This window comes from Pristis pectinata, chromosome 21 (genome assembly GCF_009764475.1).
Source record: "Pristis pectinata isolate sPriPec2 chromosome 21, sPriPec2.1.pri, whole genome shotgun sequence".
Taxonomy (NCBI): Eukaryota; Metazoa; Chordata; class Chondrichthyes; order Rhinopristiformes; family Pristidae; genus Pristis; species Pristis pectinata.
This window is the reverse complement of record NC_067425.1, coordinates 30,048,790-30,066,312: the sequence shown is the minus strand read 5'-3', so window position 1 is coordinate 30,066,312 and position 17,523 is coordinate 30,048,790. Positions and strand designations below refer to the sequence as shown.

Sequence of the window (17,523 nt, the reverse complement as noted above, 5' to 3'; positions counted from 1 at the left end):
TGAAAAAAATCAGCCATGATTGAATGGCAGAGCAGACTCGAAGGGCCAAATGGCCTAATTCGGCTTTTATATCTATATCTTATGGAGACAGCGTTCCTGAGAGGGTGGTGGTGAGTAGTCAGAAGGTACCGGAGGAGCTGGTGAAGAACAGTGCCTGCAGGAGGTACGTTCCTTCTGCAAGGGAGTGTGGTGGGTAAAGAGTTCCTGCCAGGGCTGAAACTAAATCTCCCGGCAGGACAATACGCAGGAGGTCTCTATGAGGACATGTGTGCAGTTTCTGAATGCCTGCAGTTTTGGGGAAGTCTGTAATGCCGGCAAATGCCTGTGGCTGCTCCGGCTGCTCCCTTCCCTTGAGTAGGAAGTTTGATGACCTCCCTAACGCAGCAGTGAGCAGCAAACGTTGAGGTGTGACAAAGACCAGCAGCAGCTGGGAATGGTCCTGAGGCTAGGAAGCTGAGAGTGACCATGACCCTCATCTCCATGAGCAAAGCAGTCAAGCCACATGTGTGAAATTTTATTTGAGGTTGCAGGAGATCATCAAGGACAAAGAATGCAGTTTGACTGTTGGTTAGAGGGTTGGGGGTTAAAAAAAAGCATGTTTTTAGGAAAACAACTAGTAAAACCTGGTTATTCTGTGAGTAAATGGGAAATGTCACTTTTTAGACCAGTGAGGATGTACTCTCTTTATTGCTTGACCTAGATATGGTGCCAGGACAACAACCTTTCCCTCAATGTCAGCAAAACAGAAGAGCTGGTCATTGACTTCAGGAAGTAGGGCCGAGCACATGCCCCTGTCTATATCAATGGTGCTGAGGTGGAGATGGTTGAGAGGACTAAATATCACCAATAGCCTGTCCTGGTCCAATCACGTAGGTGCTACGGCCAAGAAAGCTCACCAGCGCCTCTATTTCTTCAGAAGGCTATGGAAATTCGGCATGTCCATGTTGATCCTCACCAATTATTACAGATGCACCATTCAAAGCATACTCTCTGGATGAATCACAGCTTGGTATGGCAGCTTCTCTGCCCAAGATCTCAAGAAATTGCAGAGTGTTGTGGACACAGCTCAGTCCATCACGAAAACCAGCCTCCCCTCTGTGGACTCTGTCTATACTTCTTGCTGCATCAGAAAAGCAGCCAGCATAATTGAAGACTCCTTCCATCTGGGACATACTCTCTTCTCCCCCCTTCCATCGGGCAGAAGATACAAAAGCTTGAAAACATGCACCACCAGGCTCAAAGACAGCTTCTATCCTGCCGTTATAAGACTCGTGAACTGAACTCTTGTACAATAAAGATGAACTCTTGACCTCACAATCTACCACGTCATGGCCCTTACATCTTATTGTCTACCTGCACTGCACTTTCTCTGTAGCTGTGTTCTATACTATATTCTGCATTCTTGCATTCTGTTATTACTTTTCCCTTGTACTACCTCAAAGTACTTATGTTTTGAAATGATCTGTACAGATGGCTTGCAAAACTGTTTTTCATTGTATCTCAGTACATGTGACAGTAATAAACCAACATCAATACGATAGGGGTGTTTAAGAGGCTTTTAGGTAGGCACATAAATGTGCAGGGAGTGGAGGGCAGAACCATGTGCGGACAGAAGGGATTAGTTTAGTTAGGTGTTTAATTACTAGTTTAATTAGTTTAAGTGCTTAAGGTCGATGGTGAGAAGGTATTCCAGTTCTCACATAGACACCCTAATATGTATCTTAATGGCTTATACAAGATTTTCTCAAACTGTGGAACTGGTTTTTATTAGAAAGCCTCTAATGGTCAACTTTCTCTCTTTAGGCACATTCTGTCCCAACCCTGGAATACCCTTTGGTTCAAAACGAATCGGCAACAGTTTTGATGTCTTTTCGGTTGTACAATACCACTGTGGGAGAAACATTTTACGAGGTTCTTTGAGACGTAAATGCTTGGAATCGGGCGAGTGGTCTGGAGTGGAGCCTCGATGTGAAAGTAAACCTTTTTATATCTCGTTATTCCTTTTGGTATCTTAAATCAAGCAGTTCTCTTATGATATTGCAATATAGAGCTTAAGAAACGGACTTCTTAAAAAAACCTTCATATTTTCAAGACTTTCTAAATCTCTTTAAAGCCAAGTAAGAACCTTGTAACTATAATATAGTTCTCCAGTATCTGGTACAGTTCCGGTATCTTCTTCCCGGGGTCGAAATTTCTGATACCAGAGGGCATGCATTTAAGGTCAGAAGGGGTAAGTTCAAAGAAGATGTGTGGGACAAGTTTTTTTTACACACTGAGAGTTGTGGGTGCCTGGAAGGCACTGACAGGTGGTGGTGGAGGCAAATACGATGGGAGTGCTTAAGAGGCTCTTAGATAGGCACATAAATGTGCAGGGAATGGAGGGGTATGGACCATGTGCAGACAGAAGGGATTGGTTTAGTTAGGTGTTTAATTAGTTCAGCATAACATAGTCGGCTGAAGGGCCTGTTTCTGTGCTTTACTGTTCTATAGGAAACACAACAGTTAAATATATGCACAACAATGTACCATAACCATAAATGTGTCAATGACCAGATCGTCTATTTTGGTGATGTAATGGATGCAGGTGTTAACTCCCTTGCTCTTCATCAAAATAATGCCATGGATCTTTTACATCCACCGCACGAGAGCATATAATTTAACACCTCACCCAAACAATAGCATCTGCGACTGTGCAGAATTTCCTTGATAACGCACTAGAGTACCAGTCTTACCCAAGTGTTCAAGACTCAGGGATGGGACTAGAACTGATAACATCTAGTCCAGAAGTGAATGCTACCAATAAACCACAGCTGACACCAAGGTTCAGAGTGTGAAACCTCCTACTGGAAGTAGTTGAAGTGAATTGCACAGATATGGTTAACAGAAACTCAACTGAGGTAATTGGTGTGGAAAAGAATGTGGTAAATTTTACAATAAAGTCACCAGAGTAAATAGCAATGGATAGAAAGGAAGTGCAAAATAGATTGGCATCACTCAAAGTTAGCAATGTAATGTTGCCAAGGGAAACTACGATGGAGTTACAGAAAATGTTACCACAGTCTTTCAGTCCTTGGATACTGGAGCAGTGTGGGAAGGTCGGGGGATTAGAAATGTAGAAATGCCTGACGAATCAACACCCCTACATATGAACGAGCTCCCATAAAATTATTAAATGCAAAAAGTCCAACATACATATGTATGTTCATTCCTACGAATGACAGAACCAGTTTCCTTCCTCTTCCCCTCTCTCTCTCTCTCTCTCTTCCCCCCACTCCCCCCCCACCTTTCCTCCCCCACTTTTAGTAATTGTCCTTTCTTATCAGTCTTACGTGCTTTTGCTGCCATTCATTACAGTAGTGGGGAGGTATGGTTACCATATCAAGTGTCGAGTGATTTTCTTTTTGTATATTTTGTGACTTACAACAAAATTGACTTGCGGACATCTGTCAAAATGGAACCTAATTAACGGGATGTTTTAGCTAAAAAAAATTACAAAATTAGGTAGAGAATTGAAGAAAGAGATTAGTGGTGAACAGATGTTTACTTAACTCGAGGAGAGGATAGAGTGGGGTGCTTGAGGATTACTATGGGACCATTGCTTCACTTGTTATAGGTGTCTTGACTTGGACATAGGGAGTGTCATTTTGATGTTTGTGAGCATGATGGTAGGAGACTTCAGGGGAATATGGACACACTGGTGAAACAGGCAGACACACATGGCAGATGCAATCAGAAATCTCAGCAATGCTGAGAGAGGCCCATTTCTCCCACTTACTGTTGAAACCTTCACTCATGAACAACGAAATCGAAGAATGAAACAATATAGAGTGGGGGGTGGGGGATTGTATAGTCCATCGTTCCTGTATCATCTCTTTGAGTGAGCTACCCAATTTGACTCACCCCCCAGCTCTACCCCCAATGCCATTTAATTTTATTTTGTTTTAAGTATTTATAAAATTTCCTTTTGAATGTCAATACTAACTCTGCTTTTAGGCAGGAAATCAGGATCACGATGCATAAAAATATATCCTCTCATTTACCTTTAGTTCTTGGCCTTTAACCTCAAAACTGTGTCCTCTGGTAGCTCAAGTCGTATGCTGCTGGAAACTCCTTCTCTCTATTCCCTGTACTGAAGTATGTGTTATTTTGAACACCTCAATCAAAGCTCCTCTTGACCTCGCCTCCTCTAAGGAGAACAACATCGAATTTTCTAGTCCCTCCACGTTACAAATGATCCACATCCCTGGTTTCTAATCTAGTAATTCCCTTCTGCACCTTCTTTCAGATCTAGACTGTGATGCCCAGTTTGAACAAATTGGCAAGAATTTGCAGTTAGTGGCAAAATAATGGCACACCCAACTGACCTGGAGGAATGTTGTTCCAACAGATTTAGCGATCTCCATAGCACTGACCCTTCTCTGATGCCTGTTATTGCCAGGATCAATTCAAAGGGATCTCTGGCATCTAGTAGCTACGATGTCACCCATCTGACCAAGAAGCTAATTACATTAAATAATTATCACAGACTGCATAACAGGGACTAAAAAACACAATTTTTAAATATATTTTTAAACATTATACAAATGCTTGATAAAAGTTAGAACATATTATGTATGATTAAAGTGGAGACTAAAATATAAACAAAATATCAAAAAATTAAATTAATTCTCTTAAAATATTTAAAATTAGTAATGGAAATGGCAATAAGAATACAGAATAATTCCATGACACATTGCACATGTACATCTTTAATATAATCCTTGATACAAACCCTAGCCTTTATTATGAGAACATTAGGCCTTAGTGAGACCTCATCTGGAGTACTGTGTACAGTTTTGGTCTCCTTGCGCTAAGAAGGATATTTTTGCATACAGAGTACAATGACAATTCACCAGACTGGTTCCTGAGGTACCAGATTTTCTATGAGGAGGAAATGAGTACACTAGTGCTGTTTCTTCTGGAGCTCAGAAGAATGACATGTGATCTGACAAAAACTTACAAAACTCTTGGAGGCCTTGACAGTCTGAATGTAGGGAGGATGTTTCTTCTGGCTGAGGAATCTAGAACCAGGGCACATAGCCTCCGAGAGGTAAGCTATTTAGGATTGAGATGAGAAATGTGGTTGACAGTCAGTGAGTACTCAGTGGGCTGAAAGGCCTGTTTCCACTCTGTATCTTTCTATGACTCTAAATCTCTTCATTCAGAAGTGATGAGATTTTGGAATTTCTCTGCCACGGGGGGCCGTGGAGACTCAGTCATTGAGTTCATTCAAAACAGAGAGCGATAGATTACTAATTATTATGGGAATCAAAGGATACCGGAGAAAAATGGTGCGATGGTAGAATCTCAACCATGGTCTTGATGAATGATGGAACAGGTTTGAAGGGCCTCTCCCTGCTCTTAGATCTTATGTTCTCATGTTTCTACATTATTCTACATTAGGCAAACACCAGCGTGAAAAGATTGTGATTATGATGATCGATATAGCTAGGGCATGCAGCCGATTACATTACAAAAGTAAGCAGAAAGCAAAACTTCTCTCCACCTGGCTGTTAAATACCACCTTCCATTGTTAAACAGGCAGATATGCGTTTGATAATGTGAAGGACCTGGCAAAAGGACTGGACATCTTGGAGTCAACAATACACAGTGCTGGTAGGACATACATTACTGATTCTCATTATTGACATTACTAGCTGATCTTGTGTTGCTGCTCATGGGCAGATTAGGATCTGGATAAGATGGTTAGCTGCAAACTTCACCTACCATCGAAGGTCTTGAGTCAGGACTTTCTGGACTGAATTGATCTAAAGGTATACTTTCTGCAGCCAATTCAAAACCAACTGCTATTGGAATTTTTTCCAAATTTGGCTTCCTTCCTTAGGGGGTGGTTATATGAAAATTAGGGAAAAAATTTCTGGTTTTGTTTTCAAAAGTATTTTAAAAAGTTGTCCAGCTTTGATTTGTTGGTGTTTTATGTGACCTGGAGGGACAGATTCGATCACAACCTTTCATTGTAAATATCAAGTTTATTTTAAAACCAAAACAGTACAGAAAGTAGTAAGTAGTCCCCCATTGAATCCCATGTTCAAATATAAGGTGAGCCTGCTTAAAGAGAAATCCACCGGACAGATGGCCCCGAGTTTTCTCTCCTGGACTTGTCTCCCTAAAGAACATCTCTCAATCAAATGGAGAAGCTGCAGCTCCACCTGGAAGGAATAAGGGTTCTTTTGTGTTTTTATTCATTTTTCAGGTCCGGGGCATCTGTGGCAAGGCCACCACTGATTTCCCATTGTTAGTAGGCTCATGAGAAGCTGGCGGTGGGTGGCTGTTGCTCTTCTGATGATGGTACAGCACACTTGGGGAGGGACTTAGACCCAGTGATGAAAGGAATGGTGATACATTTTAAAGTCAGGATGGGTTATGCCATGAAGGGGAACCTGTAGGTGGTGGTCTCAATGTTTGTCCTTCTTCACTGTGGAGATTGAGTTTGGGAGAAGCTATTGGATCAGTCTGTGCTGGTAACTGGAGCACATTTTGCAGATGGTATACATCGCATTCACACTGCTCCATTGGTGGAGGCAATGAATATATAATGTGGTGGATGAGGTACCGGTCAAGTGGGTTGCTTTGTCCTGGATGGGAATGAGTTGTTGAGTGTTGTTGGAGCAGCTGTCATCCAGGCAAATGAAGGAGATTCCATCATGATCCTGACTTGTACCTTGGGCTGTTAGGAGGTGAGTCACTCACTGCAGGATACCCTACCTCAGATCTGCTCTGTAACTGTATGTGGCTGATCCATTTGTGTTTCTCTTCAATGGTGACCTCCAGGATGGAAATGAGGGGGGGTGCAGGAATAGTAATGGCAAGGGTGGGTGTTGGAGGTAGTCATCACCTGGCATTTTGGTGGCATTATCATTTATCAGTCCATGCCTGATTTGTCACCTAGGTCTCACTTGGGTATAGGCAAAGACTGTTTATTTTGTTGAGAAGTTCTGGATGGAGTTGAACCTTGTGCAATCATTAGGGAACTATCCCCAGTTCAGACCTCATGAAAAAACTCCGGAACCTTGTATAATATTCCCTTCCTGCTAAACGTTCCCTGTGACAAGGTCAGGGGTCGAGATTATACTGCAGTGAATCTGAATAGATATGCTTTTATTTCTGCAGACCTTAGTTCTGAAAATGAACAGAAGACTTGGTTCGATATCTTCTTTGTCGTCGATGTTTCAGGAAGTCTTGGGAATGAAAACTTTGTCAAGACTTTTGACTTTGTTACGACTTTTATCCAGAGGGTAAGTGTGGTTTCTTCAAACTCACACCGGTTCCAAAAAATGTGTTCTAAAATCTGAGGATCAGGATTAAGCTGACCAGGACTGGGGAAGAATCAATGCAGTCTGGAACAAAATGAAGACTGCTTTAACAACAGTCACAATGGCCTGGACTTTGGTTTATTCTTTTAGTGAGTCATCTTGCTATTTTAAATAAATTTCGACATTTGATATTAACAGAACACGAGAGTGACTTGATTGAAGGATTCATATAATGAATAATAAGAAAACATTATCAAACCATTGTGATAGAAAGAATTCATGAACGTCTGGTTTTGACACCTGAAACTGAGCTGATTAGGCCATTTAACCTTTTCCTGTTAATTTTATGCAATGCAATCACAACCCGTTCATATTGATCTAGAATTGCAGACACAGAGCATTGCTGAAGTAGGAAGAGCCAAGTAGAAGGTAGAATCTAATGGAGGATCAGATGGTCTCCACCTGGGTTAATGTTATCTGGGAAAAATAACAGAGACTCGACCTGGGCTTCTATGTCCTGACCAGCCAATGGCAGGTGACATTGGGAAGTGACTGAGGTCCTGTCCCTTCCCAGCATCACAGTATAGAGGTCATCATCCAGTTTTGGGTTATCAAATTTTTGCATTGTTTTTAAAAAAAAACAAGAACCCTTCTTATTATAATTCTGGGTCTCTTAATAAAACTGCATTACCGAATAAGTTTTGCAATAATTTTTCAGCAGAGAAAATAAAACCTGATGACTGCTGCTCCACTCAGCCCTTCATCTGTTTTTTGGATTTGACGGAAGCCAGGGCCTGTTTCCTTTGCCTTTCTGTTCGCTTTTCACTTTCATTCTTATAGTTTACCACATACAAACACGGCACATGTGTTGGTCTGGCACATCTGGTCACACCAGCTTCTCAGGAAGTGCTAGCTGGAAGCCTGGAAGAATGTTTAATCTGGGCTGAGCCTTCAGTGCAATATGGGGAATACTGTATCATGAGATAAAGGGTTTGACGGAGGTCTTGTTTGAAGAACAGGGAGCAGCGTAATTGTTCAACGTTGGTACCTCAATCTATGTTACTGGGCACTCGCTGCATTATGCAAAATGGCTGTTATAAATTAGAATCACAGAGTCATGGAGTTACACAACATGGAAACAAGCCCTTCAGCCCATCTTGGTCCATGCCAACCAAGATGCCCCAGCCAAGCTAGCCCCATTTGCCAGCATTTGGCCCATAACCTTCTAAACCTTTCCTATCCATGTACCTGTCCAACTGTCTTTTAAAAGTTGTTATTGTACCTGCTTCAACCACTTCCTCTGGCAGCTCGTTCCACATACAGACCACCCTTTGTGTAAAAAAAAGTTGCCCCTCAGGTCCCTATTAAATCTTTCCCCTCTCACCTTAAACCTGTGCCCTCTCATTCTTCATTCCCCAACTCTGGGAAAAAGACTGAGTGCATTCACCCTATCTATGCCCCTCATGATTTTATACACTGTTATAAGATCACCTCTCAGTCTGCGACACTCCAAGGAATAAAGACCTAGCCTCTCCAACCTCACCCTATAATTCAGTCCCTCAAGTCCTGGCAACATCCTCGTAAATCTTTTCTACACTCTTTCCAGTTTAATTGCCTGCAAATTCATTATATTGAAACATGTGAGGTGTTCTATAATTTAAACTCTTTTACAGTTGTCTTAACATTAAAAGCATAAACAAAGGCAAATCGTAACCAGAATTGGATATACTTACACCTCTAGCGACATGGGTTCAATCCTGATCTCCAGCATTGTCTATGTGTAGGGTTTGCACGTTCTTACTCTTAATTGCCCCCAGTGTGGGTTGGTGGTAGGAAAATTCAGGGTGAATTTGATGAGCGTGTGAGAGAAAATGGAATGCAGGGAAATCAGTTGGGGGAATGGGATTGCCCTGAGAGGCAGTGTAGAATTGATGAGCTGACTGTCTCCTCCTCTGTTATCGGGACATTTGAATATGACATAAACTACCTGGTTTGACAGATTCTCTTTCCTGCATTCTTTTAGGTGTCAGGTACTAAAGCTGTGGTCCGGTTTGGATGTATTGCATTTGGATCTTATCCTTCTAATATCACAGAAATCAAGGAAGAGCTTACCCCTGAGATTGTGATAGAAAGGATTAAAGGTGTTCAATATAGAGGTAAGTTGGGCCAATTCTGATGTAGCTGGGGCAAAAAGGCAGGAGAATCTGGGAATGCACAGCTTGTCAGACAGTCACCGTGAAGGGTAAAGATAGGTTGTGTGGTTTGGGTGAAAACCCTCCCTCAGAATAAGGCTGAGAGATCAAATGCATTTCAGTACATTTGGAAAATAGAGGAGAAGAGAACCAATGCACCTGTCACATCAAGGGCTTGCAGACTGCTTGGTAGCACCACTTGGATAATACAAAACCTTATCAATGAGAGAAAACTATACAGATGATAGAAAAACAGGTATAAAAGATCAGAGTGTTTCTTGAAACCACCATGTCAAGCAATGTTGGAAGTGGTACAGTTCTCATAGAAAAAGGTCTGTTCTACAACAAAGTCTGCCTTGCAAACAGCGAAGCAATCAAAATCTGTGGAGTTTGTTGAGTGACACCAAATTAAACTCATTATCAACACTACGGCAACTTTACCCAATAAGTGTAGAATGATTTCTCCTGCAAAACGCTGAGAGTGCACCTCATTGTCAGCCTGTACTGCACTTTTTCTGTAACTGTAACACTATATTCTGCACTCTGTTATTGCTTTTCCCTTGTACTACCTCAGTGTACTGATGTGATGAAATGATCTGTATGGATGGCATGCAAAACAAAGTTTTTCACTGTACCTCAGTACATGTGACAATAATAAACCAATTTACCAACTTAGTTACAAAATTAATCTCAGTCTCCAAGCTTGATTGACAAAGGATTTACTTAATCGTCCTTGTTTTACCTGGGAAAGCCGCTGTCACTATGGGCAGCTGTATCTGAAACACTGAGGGGAAAATTAAAGTTAATGAGAAGTGAAGAGCAACATATCGCAGAAGCAGCAGGGGTGAAATAAGAGCAAAAAAAACACATGAAATGCAGTTATCAACATTACATGAGGGAGAGAAAAGGTGCATACTATAGGCTCCACTCCTAGCTGGTATGTTTTCCGGCATGTCACAAAGCCAACAAAATCCAAAGGAACATCAGATGGATCCCCTTTCCTGGAAAACCTTTTGTGTCTGGACATTTGCAGTAAATCCTGATTTCACATTTCCAAAGCTGTCTGGTCACTCACTTATCTTGGAGTCATACACTGCGGAAAGAGTCCCTCTGGGCCCTGAGTCCCTGCCAACCATTAAGCACCCATTTACACTAATCCTAAAATAAGTCCATTTTATTTCTGCAGTTGGGCTCATTTCTGTAGCTGCACAACTGATCTTGATTCTAAATGGTCTTTTGGTACAAATTGTAAATTTATAAAGTATCATAAAATATGGTTGAGACCAGTTGCTGCTGATATTCTAGTGTCACAGGTCAGAAAAAGGTGGCTTTCACGAAAGTGCACCTTCATCTTATGTTACTCTTTGAGTTTTGGACATGAGTGTCCCTGAATAGATTTGGAGGGGAGAATTAAAGAGATGAGGATGTTGTTGACATTGGATGTCTTCATCAATTTAATGTGATTTTTTAAAGTAACTTTTCTTTCTTTTGTCAAAGACTATTACAATAACAGAGGAAGGAGGGTAGGAGCAGCCCTGGAAATAGTTTACTCCGCCATTAATGAAACTCTTCAGACAAGGAGAAGGCAACCTTTGCCGAAACAAGTCATTTTTATCATCACCAATGGTGAGTCTCTGAGACGTCGATGTTCAAATGAGGACATTTGCATTGGGCAGGGAATTTGAGTGAAGCGGAGGAATTGTGCAGAAGAGAAAGTGAACAATAGCCTAGTCTGGCTTTGAGGAAAGCTCATCAGCACTGACTAATGACCCTGATTGCCCCTCATAACACACATGACAAAATGGAACTAAAAATCTTTTATTTCAAAACTAACTTCAGCTTTCAGCTTCCTTTTAGTAACTTCTGGACAAACTACCCCAAATTAGACTGTCTGGGAACTCATTTGAACATAGAACACTACAGCACAGTACAGGCCCTTCGGCCCACAATGTTGTGCCAACATTTTATCCTGCTCTAAGATCTATCTAAACCTTCCCTCCCATATAGCTTCCCCATTTCTCTATCATTCATGTGTCTATCTAAGAGTCTCTTAAATGTCCCTAATGTATCTGCCCCCACAACCTCTGCTGGCAGTGTGTTCCACGCACCCACCACTCTCTGTGTAAAGAACTTGCCAACAAATCCTAGTGCACCCTAAAGTGGGTGCAAGATAGCGGCAGAATTAAGACGCCAATGATAATCCAAACCTTTCATTATATTGTCTATTACATTTTCTTATGATATAGAAAGAAGCCATTCAGTTCTCAGAGATAGCCCACCAACTTCAGTCCTGGTGCAGGGTCTTGACCCAAAATATCAACAATTCCTTTCCCCCCCACAGATGCTGCTTGACCCACTGTTCCTCCAGCAGATTGTTTGTTGCTGCAGATAACCAGCATCTGCAGTCTCTTGTGTCTCCTATCAACTTGTTCTCTCACACATGCCCCCTCTAATTTCCCCAATCGGACAGATTAAATCACTCAGGGTGATTTACTTTGTCCAGTTAAACCACCGACCATCGTGGTAGGAAACCAGAGCACTGGGGAGAAGCCCACGTAGTCTCGGGGAGAATTTGCATACTCCACACAGACAGGCAGCTGAGGTCGGGATTGAACCTGGCTCACTGGAGCTATGAGGCAGCACCATTACCAGCTGCACCAGTGTGCTGCCAGAGCCAGCCACATGTGACTGGGCACTACACATTTCGGAACCGAAAATGTGCCACCTTGAATTTTCGATTCTGTGTTCAGCTGCCACATGCTTGAATGTGCTTGTGATATAGCTGAGGAAAGGAGGTGTTGGAGCACATACTTTGGATGCTTCACTGGGTGTTGGGGGGTGGGAGTGGGTGGGCTTCAGCGACCAGCATCAGTTTTGGCCCATCGGGAGAGGCCAGTGAGTGGGAGACCAGTACTTGGGCAGTCGGGGTGAATCAAGGACTGCCTTCCTTTGTGTGAGGACTACAGATTTAAATGTTTAGGGCAGTGGCATGAGACATGGGTGGTAGGTGTAGTGCTGGGGTGGGAATCAAGATGAAGCTAAGTAATTTACCTACCTAGCAGGTCTCCTACTCTGGTGCTGCACTGGAAGGGGTAGGTGTCAGGGCAATTTCAAGACACCGTGGCCCAAGTTCTCTCACAGCACTCCAAATGGAGCTCTGCAAGGGGAAAGATACAGTCTCCCCCTGAAGTGGAACTGTTCAAGATGCAGGGCTGACTGGTGCCCGGAAGTGCCCAGTCCAATCTCAGCAGTGACGCAGAAGGACTTGGAAATCATCAACCCAGAATTAAAAGAGGGCGAGGCAGCGGAGTGGTGCAACTGGTAGAGCCACCCCCTCACAGCATCCAGAGACCTGGGTTCAATCCTGACCTGGGGTGCTGTCTGTGTGGAGTTTGCAGGTCCTCCCAGTGGGTTTCCTCCGGATGCTCTGGTTTTCTCCCCCGTCCCAAGTTGAAAGTTTAATTGGCCACTGTAAATTGCCCCTGGTGTGTAGGTGAGTGGTAGAACCTGAGAAGAGTTGACGGGAACGTGGGGAGAATAAAAAATGGGATTAACGTAAAAATGGGTGTTTGATGATCAGTGCAGACTCGGTGGACCGAAGGGCTGTATTTCTCTGGCTCAGTGAGGCAACTGAATTTTTGACAATTATATTAAGGTGATCTCTCTCTCTTCTCTCTCTCTTCTCTCTCTTTCTCTCTCCTCTCTCTTCTCTCTCTCTCCTCCTCCTCCTCTCTCCCTCTCCTCCTCTCTCCCTCTCCTCCTCTCTCCCTCTCTCTTTGTCTATGTCTCTCTCTCTCTCTCTGTCTCTCGCTCTCTTCTCTCTTCCAGTGTATTATTTGAGGGATTATGTGTCTAGGTTTCCCAATGTGCATAAATATCTCAGATAATTGGCCTGAATGTGTATTTTACTCCGTCACTCAGTTGTCTGGGTTTGGGTTATGTGTTCACATATCCATGTGTCCTCATGTAATACTCCAGCTGAATGTTATGATGAAATCATTTCAAGTGATTCACTGTGAATGATTTTCATTATAGGCAGAAATGGCAGCGACATCTCACATTGAGCCATGGAATGAGAGTATAAGAAACAGGTCAAGAGTAGGTTATATGGACCCTCAAGCCTGTTCCATCACTCAGTGACCTGGCCTCAACTTCACCTTCCTTGCCCAACCATGGATTTCCCATCGTTCAAAACCTAATGATTGAACATATTGAATATAAAACTGCGGTTTTGATAGTTTTATTTGACAATGTCAGGCAATAGGAAGTGAAGGTCAACACTTGGGAATGGGGTCAATGGAGCAGGGGAGAGTAGAACAGCTCAGAGAGGATTTGGAATTGAGGTGGGGAAGAAAGTTGAAAGTGTTGGGGCATGTAGTGCCGGACTCCTGAAAACTCCCCTCTCTTCATTAATCTTCCACAATCCATCTTCCAAAGATGTGGGAAGGCTCAAATGGAGCAAAAGTACAACATCAGATAGTTGGGCTTGTGTACGGTATATTTGACGTAATGTATGTCAGAAGTTCTTTGGTTGCATGCTTTGGACAAACCTAAACAAATTAAAGCTATTCTGCTTTTCCTTCATTTGTTCCTGCTCACTCACAGTTGTCTTTTGCTCATCTACTCCCTTCCCCTCCCTTGTCCACAGTGACACATCTCCCCCCACCCTGTACTTTCTACTTTCTTCCACATCTCCCTTCCATACCCTCTCTCAGCTGTTTTTGTCTCCTCCGCTCCCTTGCCCCCATCTCCAAGTGTTGATCTTTACTTCCTATTGCCTGACATTGTGGGTACTTTTCCTGTCCCTGTTAAAATCTTTATCACCTCCATTATCCTTGCAAACCACAGCTTCATCACAGGCTTTCCATTACTCGTAAGCTGCATGGCTATGTTAGCTTGTTAAGCCTTGAGGCAGGTTTCTATCCCATGCTCGCTCTGGCACCATTGCAGTTTGGTTGTCTCTGCCTGTGCCTCAGCCGTTTGCTGCTGAACCCTCCATAATCACCTTAGACTCGATGTTGAGGCAGGCAATCCCCTGTCTTGCACCTTCCATTAGCTTCAGCTCATCTCTTCCGCCCACCTCCTCAGACCCACTGCACCCCCCGTTCCTCCCTCCCCCCCAAAATAAAAACAACCTTTCCATTCACCTTGCCATTGGCCGCTGTTCCATTCTCCCTGTGGGAACTGAGACTGAATGTCCAACCTAACCTTTTCCCCTCCCCTCTCCTTGGCACACTTCTCAAATAGCTTGTTTAACTTTTAGTTAATTCTTTTAACATATTTTGATTATACCAGCTTGAAGGAATTTGTAGCACGCATTGTACCTTAAGGTTACCATATAAAGGTAAGTTATTGTTGTTGTTTCTTTTTTGCATGGAGTTACTTTAACCTTCTCTCTTGCATGCTTGAACGTATTTCTCCTTCACTTCCCCTGTGTAGATAAAGCTTGCTGTGCCATACGTAGGCTTCTTGACATGGAAGTTGTTTCACTTCGGATTATTCTTCACTGTGGCAGGACTCAAGTTATTTTTCTTTTCTTTTAATAGGGCCTTACAATGGAGCTCCTTCACCTGTGGTCGTCATAAAGAAAATTTCAAATCTCCTCTCGCACCTGCCAAACAGTCTTGGTATGTCGAACCCTCTTTAAAGGATCTGTGGGGTCCACATAACTGCCTCTGTCAAAGGAAGGCAATGGAGCTGATTTTAACTTGCAGTCTTAAGGTGGGGCCCATTATTGTCAAGATTTTGCTCACCATCACTTTTACAGGAGCACACTGTTACAGATTTATATATACAGTGTATATAGGATTCTTCGGATGTTTATATGAGCCGAATTACTATTTTAAGACAGGATTGGTTAAGTAGATTGAGAAGAGATATGATCCAGGTCTTTAGAGTCATAAATAGATACCTTTGGCCCACTGAGTCTACGCCCACTATCAATCACCCATGGTTACATTAATCCTACTTTAACCTATTTTGTTCTCCCCACATTCCCATCAACTCCCCTCCCGATTCTAACACTCAGCTACACTGGGGCTCTCTACAACGGCCAATTAACCCAACAACCCGCACATTTTTGGAAACCAGAACACCAGGAGGAAACCCGCACATTCACAGGGAGAGCACACAAACTCCACACAGACAACACAGGAGGTCAGGATTGAACCTGGGTCACTGTGCCAGGGTGCCGCCCTCTAGCATACCAGAATGCTGAGCTGGTGTAGATGTAAAGGTGTTTCATAAGCTTGTTCCTCCTCCTGCCCTTCTCCACCTACCACCAACCATCTCCCCTGAAGGCACTCCTGACCTTACCCTCAGTGTCCATTTTACTTGCATGAGACGGGACCCGTGAGCATTGGCAGGTCACTGATCCACAGGCAGCATCACAACCGAGTCCAATTTTGCCTCACCGGACTGAGAGAGTCATTAGAAAACCTGGATGAGGACAAGCAGCTTTCCTCACCTTCCTCCTTTCCGACCGGAAGCACTGAAGCCAATTCCAGGGTCAAGTTATCAACCCAGTATTACCAGTGGGCTCCTCAAAAGCTGTGAGCTTTGATTACACACTGAAGATCGGGATCTCGCCAGGAGCACCACACAAGATCATTTTACACTGTGCTGCATGGGGAAATCAGGCTTTAAAAATGTGGGTTTTTCTCTCCCTCCCAAGAAGTATCCTTATATCACATGTGAAACAGGAGCTCTCATAAGAGAATGAATTTCAGCATGATTTCCCTCGATTGTGTGTCCTCCAAATTTGCAGATATTTATGCCATCGGAATTGGGGAAGTACAGAAAAACTATCTGGAAAGTTTGATCCCAATGAAGGAAACACTGGTGCATGATCAGCGGTATGCCTTCTATTTGCCAACCTATGATTATCTGGAGGAAGCACAGGAAAAGCCCAAAAAGAAAGGTAAGTTTATTGAGTCTGATTATCCAAGTGATAGATCCAAATTCCCCCTTTGTGATCAAGGGGGAAGATAAGAGAACCTATCCAGACAAATGTCCATACTGCATGTGGGACCTTTTGAATTTGCTGTCTGGTTTGCACGATAATAACAGCTTTTGCCCTTCACACAGGAAGATCTAGTCTGATTATTCATGGCCTTCTATTGTACAGCTAAGCTAATAAAGTGACAGAGATTAACATCCAAAGATAAATTGCAAGTTTGTGTTCTTAAGAAGCACAGGCTCTCCAAAGCCTTCTTTCTCCAGGTCACCCAGGGGCCCAAATTATCTATCAAGAAGAACCAATGAAACATTTCTCCCTCCCATTGCATTTAGATGAAAGCAAAAGTGCAGGATACTCAGTACATCCTACTTCACAACATTTGCCTTATTTGGTGTGTTATTTCCTTCATTTGCACAGCTCAAGATCCATCAGAGTATTCAATGCTGATTCTTATATTTCTCAGTTATATTCCTATTGAGACATTCATTAAACTGGTTTTTTTCCCCGAGTGTTCCTGGTTTTTCCTTCCCTTTATTTTCCGGGAGATGTTGGCACCACAGAAACAATCAATCCCATGGATGCCAGCTGCTGCCATGTCTAACTGGTCAGTCTTGTCTGATCCAATGACCGAGTGTTGATAATAGGAGGGAGTGCCACCACGTTCTTCTACCTGTGACCACACACACACACACACACACACACACACACACACACACACACACACACACACACACACACACACACACACACTAAGAGTGCTACCACATTCTTCTACCTGTGACTAAAAACACACACACACACAAGGAGTGTCACCACATTCTTCTACCTGCGACTAAACACACACACACACACAAACACACTTCCAGATTCCCATGAGGAGTTGAACCTTTCTCTCCTCCTAATTTACAGCTTGAATGACAATTTTCATGCCTGGTTTGATGCCTCAGTGGTGCTTTAAAATATTAATTTCCATTGAATCAGTTTAATTATCTGTATTCTAAATTGAGGTCATTACTTCAAAATACTGTAACTGTTGCTACGTTCTGATTTGCAAAGGGAG

At 42.9% G+C, this 17,523-nt stretch overlaps 1 protein-coding gene across 2 annotated transcripts in view; it reads left to right on the top strand.

Moving 5' to 3' along the window:
• LOC127581422 (complement factor B-like) overlaps positions 1 to 17,523 on the top strand; it is a 52,360-nt gene that overhangs the window by 6,900 nt on the left and 27,937 nt on the right. For both annotated transcript variants that reach the window (XM_052035828.1, XM_052035827.1), the window contains exons 4-10: positions 1,804 to 1,974; positions 5,581 to 5,655; positions 7,171 to 7,295; positions 9,337 to 9,469; positions 11,003 to 11,131; positions 15,052 to 15,132; positions 16,272 to 16,424. In XM_052035828.1, the coding sequence (XP_051891788.1) occupies positions 1,804 to 1,974; positions 5,581 to 5,655; positions 7,171 to 7,295; positions 9,337 to 9,469; positions 11,003 to 11,131; positions 15,052 to 15,132; positions 16,272 to 16,424 (867 nt within the window). The remainder of the gene's footprint in view (positions 1 to 1,803; positions 1,975 to 5,580; positions 5,656 to 7,170; positions 7,296 to 9,336; positions 9,470 to 11,002; positions 11,132 to 15,051; positions 15,133 to 16,271; positions 16,425 to 17,523) is intronic.